This window comes from Dysidea avara, chromosome 12, assembly GCF_963678975.1.
Source record: "Dysidea avara chromosome 12, odDysAvar1.4, whole genome shotgun sequence".
Taxonomy (NCBI): Eukaryota; Metazoa; Porifera; class Demospongiae; order Dictyoceratida; family Dysideidae; genus Dysidea; species Dysidea avara.
In genome coordinates this window covers 19328008-19337327 of record NC_089283.1, presented here as the reverse complement: position 1 = coordinate 19337327, position 9320 = coordinate 19328008, and the positions used below count along the sequence as shown (strand labels likewise).

The window sequence follows — 9320 nt, the reverse complement described above, 5'->3', positions numbered from 1 at the left end:
GTACGAGTCTTGTTGTCTTGACTTAAAAATTACTAACATTTCCTGGAGTAAAGTGGTGGGTGGTGAAGCTAGTGTTGAAAGCTACTTTTAAACATAAAGAGCAGAAGGAAACTCTGTTTCCCGTCCACCATCCGGCCATCCGCTAAATGTTTTCATTATTAAATGTTTCAGCCATCCGCTAAATGTTTCATTATTCCGTATTCTTCGGGTTTTTCTTGTATACTGTGCAGTTTCAGTAAAATCAGTCTCCCTGAGGCAGTTTTCTATGGTCAATAATGATTTGAAAAGCTGCCAGTCTCATAAACCACCCACATGAAATACACCTGAGAGGAGGACGGGAAACAGATGGAGTGGCCTAAGCTGTTCTAAAATTCCATGTGGCTTGTTATTCAAAATACTCTAATAGAACAGTCAATAAAACACTCAACAAGAGTGGCACTTTGATGTATCCTCCATTCCAATCTACATCCTCAGCTTGATCAAAGGGAAAGTCAACACTCATCGCCTGTTAGCCAAAGGATGAGCATTGTAACACATCCCTCCTTACATATATATCTCTGAATAGGAATAGGTGAATTGTCAGTATTGTTATGCTGTCGTCTATCGTGAACACTGTCTTACTATTGTTTGGACATGGAAAACTTTACTATCACCCAGCCATAGTGCCATCTCCTTGACTCATAAGTATTTGTACTGCCAGACTGAAGGGGGAAATGAGCTACAATTGAACCTCTTCACTGTTATGTCATCATTGTACTGAATATCCAACCAATTGTTGAGCTTCTTATTTAAAGTTAACAAGGCTACAGCATTTCTGCACCCCTAGACCCCAGCTTCTAGACATTCTGTACTCAATCAAGCTCCATGCACTGCTGCAGCTTGCAATAACTGTGGTTGGAAAATTGCAGGATGAAAATATGTGACCACTGTTCCAACGTGTGGTAATGCAAAAATATCTTGAAATCTTATCTGCCACCGTTTGTGTTGTAATATAATTTCTTGTTGCAGCGTGGTATTTGGTGTGCAGCAATGGATGGAGAACTATCAAAGGTGACCAAATTTTTAAGCAGCAGTATCAATCCTAACCTCACTGATTCATCTGGCTACACCCCATTAGTTAGTAAGCAATGTAGTTACCAGTACATTCATTGATGTGGATATAGTAGTAAGCCATTTAGGTTTGTTTTACAGTAAATTTGACTGGTTACACACAGCTATGTATGTACCAGAAGCATTCACTTAAATGTTATTCTAAACTATGTGCACACCTTTTACAGATACAGCTGAACATTAGTTGGTCCCCAGGGGTTTGAGGGACACACTATATAACATTTACTCTGTATTCACAATTTTGTTACTTGTGACGTCTAATACTATATGGTACTCTTGGCAAACCACATGTACTCAATATTTTAATTTCTGATCTGTTAGCACTATGCCAGCCGTAATGGACATCACGAAGTGTGTGAAGCATTATTGAAGGGCGGAGCTGATGTGGACTTTCAAACAAGAGGTGAATAATACTGTTATTATATCACCTAGAGAGTGCCTCAAACTTTGTAATACGAAGGACATATGTATGACTCACCAAATTCTTACAGCAAATCTGATCTTTTTGATAGACATTTTAAAAACCACTGAATGCTCTATTAGACCATTTTCCATATTGATTCGTAATCTATACTGTTTTAGCACTACACATGTTTCTAACATGACTTCCATGTCTTATCACTTATGATTGGGCTAATGTATAGAATGAACTCTACTGTACATGTAACAGGAATTTGTCAAGTATCACTTCATTAGTTTGAATTCTGGGGAAATCCTAAATACAGTACATTAAACAGCAGAATTGCTATGGCAATTGGCAACCGAAGCAGCTGTCACAGGACACATGAGTTTGAATTAAGATACTGTAATAGAGCAGTCACACTACCATTACATATTTCTAGCACTTTTATGAGATTCTTGTTCATGAAAGTTTCCTGATAAATGTGCTACGGTAATAATATAACAAATGCACCTACCTCAGCGAACTGTATGAAAATGAAACCACAAACTAAGTGTACAGTAGAGTGTGTACTACTTGTATCCTATTACAGGTGGTGCTACTGCTTTACACAGGGCAGCTTATATGGGTCACATGTCCATCGTACAGCTGCTGCTAAATCACCGGGCAAATGTGATGTTACAGGATGGTGATGGAAAAACTGCTCTACATAAGGTTAGCTCCAACAACTAACTAATGTTGTAGCATTGAATATTCTCAGGTATTTTATTATTCCACAGTCCCATTTGGTGATCCATACTGGTATTAAGCTGGTTGCTTATTTGACATGTATGCATGCCACAGATAGCAAGTCCTCTATTTCTACCAATATGAGCCAGACCACTCCTTTTCAAGCCTATATTGTAATGCCTAAAGCATGTTAAGGATCAATAGTGAGATCAAGCTATTGTTGTGTAGTAATCTAGCAAATGTCATTTTACCTACAGGCTGCAGAGAGACAGCACAACGAGATAACCAGATTATTAATTGACAGGAATGAAGATGTAACTAAAGTAAAAGACAATAAAGGCACTCTAGCATTACAGGACTGTATCATATAACAATACTTCATGCATGATTTGAATGTACACTCTTGTATGGAAGAATGGCTATGGCGAATATTTGAGCTTATGTGTATGTGTGATTTCTTTGGGGTGTTGATCGCCCCCTGGGCGCATCGGCAATTGCCGTCTCAGCGTCTGCCCAGTAACAATAAATAAAGCTAAAATAAAAATCAATTCGCTCTATCACGTGACTAGCTAATTTCACGTGACTTTCAACAGTTCTAGTTGCTGATAAAGCTACTTACACTTGATAGTGAGCTGATTGTCAAGATGGCCTCAGGACCTCAAGGTGTTTTTCTGTGGTTATGTTCTTGTGTGCAAGACGCTCCGGCATACCGTCGACGTGTCCCGTAGTCTCGCCCGTAGCCGGCTTCATTGATCGCCATGAGTTGGGGAAAAGGGTCTGCAATAGCTACATACGCTAAGCTACTATAAAGTATTTTGTTGCATCAACGCTGCGTCTGGCAAAGTTCAATGGTGTTTAATGCCAGCACGTGATCCTGTTTAATTAAAATAACCAGGGGTGTGCACTGAAACCACATTTGGTGGAACCACTCAAAGACGAACTCCATTGGGGAATTTATTTTGGCCTTTGTAAAGAGGTGTCCTCAGTTAAGGGGTGTACAAGCTACATACTATTATGTTGATTTGGGACGTAGATGGACGTCTTTTGTAAAGAGGCTGTCTTGAATTTTGGGGTGTCCTTTTAGATGGGCTCCACTGTACTGGTAACTGGTGCCATGTTATGACAAACATTTATAATAACTGTGTGGATACACTATAACCAACTTCCAGCTGTACTCTCGTATGCAAAACTAAGCATGGCTTGGACAACTTGTAGCTTTTTTATGCTGTATTGATGCTTCCCCAAAGTGACTATTAACCCATTAGTCATTATGGGCTCCATATGGCACCAAATGATATAAAATATATTTTGGACTCAGTGTCAATGTTGCTATACATTTCTGAAGGTTGTGTGCCTTGAAACAGTCATGCACACAGAAGCTCTGCTTCCTAGCTATGTGGACTACTCCACTAGTGTTATATAATAACAGAATAGGTTGACTCTAGAATAGTCTAGTAGTATTATTATAGTTGCTAATAGTGTCTTGTATTATGATGAAGTGAAACAGTTTGATAATACTTGTGATGATTGTTCTACCATTGTCTGAAAAACAAAAGAAGTGGCCATAATACTGTTGAGTGCATACACAAAGACAATCTTTGCTGAAACTCGCAGAAAGCAGCCTTGAAAGATATCACCATAATGAAACCTTGTAGAATAGACTGATAATGATTAAACAAGAATAAGCCAGCAGTATTCCTTAGTCCATAGTGAACAATTTTATATATAGTATTTTTAAAAATTGTTAATTTAAAAATGAAGTAGGGATCTATGCAATAAAAGTAGTGAAACAAGAGAATTTAAAGTACTAGTTTGTTTAGTTTTTTGTTGGAACACAGCTAGCTAGCTACCAGTGTTGGGAATAACGCGTTACATAAGTGACGCATTACGTAATATTATTACTTTTGTGGCAACTAAGCAATATAACGAAATGCGCTATAAAAACGGGTAATATAACTCAATTTACTTTACTTACAAATGTAACACGTTACCTAAGTAATATAGTTACTGTAACGAGTCTAATATTATGTAATATTATTACTACAAGTAACGACGTTACTACTCATTAGTTATCCTCTGAGTAACCCCTAGCCACAACGAAGTAACAAAGCCTACTGAATGAAGCTTATTCACCAGCTTCTTACTTATAACCAAGATTTGCGCATTGCCCAACGACACAATCATGTCACGTGATAAAGTGGTAGTTTCACACGTGACAGCTTAAGGCTGTGGACACAAAGTAATATAATATGTAATATTATTATAGTTACTTTATTTTATGGGTAATATGTAACTGTAACTAAATAGTTCAGTTGCAAGTAATATGTAACTAGTTACTTTTACAAAGTAACTTGCCCAACACTGCTAGCTACAATGTAACTTGTGACGGTTCAATTAGAATATCATACGTGACTGTTGTATTAGAGTGACTGTTGTATTAGAATATCGTGAGTCAGCCAACTAGCTAGACCAATAAGGGGTGAGGCCATCTTGTTCACTGTTAAGTAAATATAATATAGCTAGACTGTTAAGAGGTGTGCATGCATGGTCTTTGTATTATTGCTATTAGTCCACCTAGATCTTTATTTGATGGGTGTGGTTGCGAACCTATCGCGAACAGGATCCCAATCGCGAAGTTGCAGATATCTAGCTAGTATACCTGTTATGGTAATGCCAGGACTGAAGCGCTTCTGAAATCCAGCTCTGAAATAATTCTGTGGCATCTAAGTATGCAGCTGAAAGAAAGTGTTGATACGGAAAATTAATGCCTCAATACAGTTTTTTTGGATGAAGAAGATAAGCAGCTTGATTGAAGATAAAAGAAAAGACAAGGTACAGAGGGCCTACACTCATCGGAACCCCAAAAGGCACATTCCACTGGTGAGTTTGTTTTTGTGGCGTAAAATAGTGGCCATGCGCTGCTTCGTTTGGCCTCTAGCCTTGCGACTGTGGTCAGTCAGTCAGTCAGGCAGTCAGCCTAACATTCGAGTTTTGGCGATTTTTAAAATTCTATAACCAGCCACCTGTAAGTGTTTTATTATAAGTAATGCTATGTTATATATCATGGACTAGTACTATTCCATAAAGGTGATTTTCATTTCGTAACATGTCTCTAGGAAGATTTTCAAAGGTGGAATTTTGGGTGGCGCACAAAATTTTCGGGGGATCCCTACTTAAACGGTACTACTTTACCATTTGATATTTTTTCTGATATTAGTGTTCCACCGGTAATCAGATTGGTATTGAATTGGAGCCAATATTGGGCATTTTGGTATCGATTGGTATCAGTTATTTAGGTATTCCGATAGCCACTTGCACCAATCATCATCATGACTATCATCATAAAGATATCGCCGTAATGAAGCATTGTAGAATAGACTGATAATGATTAAATTCCAGAGCTAATCTCTGGACTCTTTATTACATATTTGCTTTTGAAAAACTGTTTAAAAGTACATACTGTATCTAGCTACCTGCTACACTACTGTTTGTGCAGCTTATTAGACTAAAATACTGCATGAATAATATATAGAAGCTATACTAAATCTTATAGCCCCAGTATCAACTACCTTTTTGCTTGCATACTGCTCTTTAGGCATACTTCATATCCTTCCTTAGTTTTGCCTCCAGTACCACATTATCTCAGTAACTAACTCCTCCCACCCTGGCCTGGCAGGCAACGTATGGGCTTTTGCTTTCATCAGTTTACCTTTAGACATCTAATCAAACATTTACTTTGTTATCCAGTATTGTTGACCACTCAGCAGTTCACACATTCTACTCAAAATGTGATCATATGATGCTGAACATTATATCTAAATTGACGACAACAAAGAAATCTTGACTTTGTATAGCAGCTGTTTGAAAGTATTACAAGACACTCCAAAAAGAGAGAAAATACATATTTTAATTTGTATACTGTATAGCGGGTTATTTTCGAAACAGAAAATTTCGAAAAAGATGCAAAATCTGAATTTCGAAGGATTTTATTTTCGAAGAGTGCATATTTCGAAGTCCTGATGGATTTCAAATAAACGGAAATTCGTGTCACAAATTATAAAGATGTGTGAATGTTTGCCAAAAACTGACTTACTGATGGAATAATCCCCATCCTTGTGCACTGGAGAGAAGACTGAGGGAGTCTCGAGTGGAGTATATTCACTGGCTCGATTACACTCAGTTGTAGCTAGCATAGATTCTAGACATTAATTCCCATTCTGGATCACCTGTTTTCTGGTTATTGGCACAGTAATGATACAGTTTACCAATTATCATCAGCAATACTGAGCTAAAACTCCAGAAATACACAAGCGAATCGCCGAAAGTTGGATCGTTGCTTTCACTTGTGGGAATTTATTTTTGAAGAACAACAGGACGTAGGAATTTATTTTCGAAGAGAAGGGCCTCTTCGAAAGATCCGAAAATAAAAACCTTTCGAAAATTACCAGCTATACGGTAACTTGCAGGTGCGCCCAGTGGGCAATGGAGTAATTTGCAAGTCAAGTTTTCCACAGTCAATCCCAATGTGCACACAAACTATTACCTTTGTACAATGGGTAAGATCATGATTACAGACAAACTTTTGCCAGTGCCAGCCCATGGGGAGCTTTGCGATGTAGCTTGTAACTACTAACTATCCCAGTGTTACAGATCATCTCTCAATTCTTAATAATAGACAACAAAGCAGATTTCTGTAGAAATAAAATGTTGCACACCTCTAACACAATAATCCACAAAAGATCAGAGGTGTAGCTACATCCGGGCCCGGACAATCACTGCTGGTGCCTGGGTAGCAAGCCTAATAACAAAGGTGGTAGTATTAGACACCTTGTATCAGAGGTGGTGGAGAGAGGGTGCTTTTTAGCCCCTGTCAAAAAGATTATGGAGGAGCTTAGCCTCTCTAAAAATATCTCCAGTTGTCATTGAGCATTAGCAATAATTGTGCTTGTTGTATTACACCTGTAATTCCAGTGAATCAAGTGGATTCTACATCTAAGATCAATATACCCTAATAGAGCAGTCACCCTAATACAACGGTCAAACAAATAATGGTAGCTGCTGAAATCGCTCTCAGAGGTTCAACATTTCCTGGGGGAGCGCATTCCACCAGACTCCCTAGGTGGCATGCTGTAGTGTGCTTTGCACACTACAGCATGCCACCCCTGGAAACACCCAGCCCTTCCTAAAAAGGTTGCCTCCTTTGCCCCTGTCTTGGTAGTGCATTTACAGCAGGTTATATAATTTTGTGGGTAAAATATCTTATTTATTTCATAGTTACCAAGGGAATATCTGTATAATCTGGCAAGCACACCTGAGGATTAACCTTTACACCTACACCATGTAGAGACAACAAGTCACCCTGCAGAGAGTCAAGTTACAAACTAGTCATCTTGTAACTAGAGTTCAAATAACTCTATAGAGAGCCTGCCTACACTGGAAGTCACTCTGTAGGAGAGTTCAGCTACAAACAAGTTACCTTGTAGTTGTAGGGATTTCTGCTACAAGCCAGCCAACCTGTTGATGTAATAATACTCACTGATAATACTGTATTATTATTTTTTTAAATGTATCAATATATATGCAAATTGCAATAGAATTCCGTTCTTGATGTGCCTTCCTTCTTTCTGCAGTAAAGAAAAAAAGACCAGTAAAAGAAGCTCCAAAGCTGGCCACAGGCTGGCTTTAGAGTATACAGATACAAAAAGAAGTGATATCTATACAAAAAAAAGCCAAGCTGTGTAAAAAGGTGCGGCCCCCCAAAAAGCAAGGGTGAAAAAGGACTAGTATGAAATCCAAGGTGGCAACCAAGAAGTGGCTGTGGTGGTAGGTTAATGGCAAAAATTTTAATAACAGCAATTCAGGTGAATTTGGTGCTGAATCCTAGTGGAAGAAGGCAACACAAATTCATCTGAATTGTTGTTATTAAAATTTTTGTCATTAACCTACCATCACAGCCACTTCTTGGCTGCCACCTTTGATTTCACATCTTTTTCACCCTGGATTTTTGGGGCCATACCTTTTTTCACAGCTTGGCTGTTTTTGTATATATAATTATTAGAAAGGAGATCGGAGGCAACATCCCTTGTTCCTATCTATCCTCTCTGCAATGCTTGTGTAGTGTCACTGTCATATGAGCTTGTGTTGGTTGTGTTGCACAGCTTTGAGGGATGAAATTGAAGCTGCCAACAAGAAGTTCATGGCCTGCTTTAAGGCTCAAGATGCTAATGCTCTGTCAATGCTGTACACAGAAGATTGCAAGGTGATGGCAACTGGAATGGATGTGCAGACTGGAAGGCAAGGTACATCAAATGTTTGTTTTAATAGAATTGTACAGTTGAACAAAGTTGGAATAAATTTAATTTGTGTACTATAGAAAACACTGCAAACTTTTGGTTAGCTTAACACCAATCCTCCTCTGTGTAGCATATTACAACTTTAGCTTCCGTGTTTTGTTCCAGTTTGCGTTTCTTTGTATACAGGAGTTGTTACAGTTTTTGGAGGCGCGATGACAAATGGTGTGAAGGAAGTACTGTTGGTGATACAAGAGGTTGGACCACTAGACAGTGACAACTACTGCTATGAAAGAAGTGAATACACCATGTATGGAGCTGATAAGAAAGTTGTGGATCAAGGAAAGTATGTTATCTATATAACATTATGTGGTATTGTTCTTTTTACATCATGTATATATCTCACAATATAGGTATGTGGTTATTTGGCACAAAATAGATGGAACTTGGTATCTCTACACGGACATCTTTAATACTAATCTTAGCCCGGGCAAATAAATCCATGTCTGGCATGTGAAGATTTTGGAATTTGAAATTAACATCATTATTTTGTTTTGTGACAAATATTAGGTACGTGTGTACTATTTTTTATTGTGAAGATTTACCGTGAAACTAGTTACAATCAGACAATTTATATAAAATAGGTAAAGAGATATTCAGGCTGTCATGGTAAGTTTTATAACCTAAGAAATAAATCCTCTAATAGAATGATCAACAAATGTAGAGATTGCTGTATTACAATAGTCAATAATTTCTGAATTTCATGTTTTGTACACTTTTAATTTTATTGG

At 38.0% G+C, this 9320-nt stretch overlaps 2 protein-coding genes across 5 annotated transcripts in view; both read left to right on the top strand.

Moving 5' to 3' along the window:
- LOC136241201 (ankyrin repeat domain-containing protein 39-like) overlaps window positions 1-9320 on the top strand; it is a 50781-nt gene that overhangs the window by 150 nt on the left and 41311 nt on the right. Inside the window, exons 2-6 of one of the 4 annotated variants that reach the window (XM_066032381.1) lie at window positions 1009-1050; window positions 1432-1513; window positions 2103-2224; window positions 2290-2442; window positions 2497-2675. In XM_066032381.1, the coding sequence (XP_065888453.1) occupies window positions 1009-1050; window positions 1432-1513; window positions 2103-2224; window positions 2290-2433 (390 nt within the window). In that variant the 3' untranslated portion in view covers window positions 2434-2442; window positions 2497-2675. Of the gene's footprint in view, window positions 1-1008; window positions 1117-1431; window positions 1514-2102; window positions 2225-2289; window positions 2443-2496; window positions 2676-9320 lie in introns of those variants that run through there. The other 3 variants (XM_066032377.1, XM_066032378.1, XM_066032379.1) reach the window with 3 other exon arrangements.
- On the top strand, window positions 2779-9144 carry LOC136241203 (uncharacterized). The gene is made up of 4 exons (XM_066032389.1): window positions 2779-2902; window positions 8398-8538; window positions 8719-8875; window positions 8943-9144. Exons 1-4 carry the CDS (start codon window positions 2884-2886, stop codon window positions 9025-9027), a joined length of 402 nt encoding a protein of 133 aa, XP_065888461.1. The 5' UTR covers window positions 2779-2883; the 3' UTR covers window positions 9028-9144.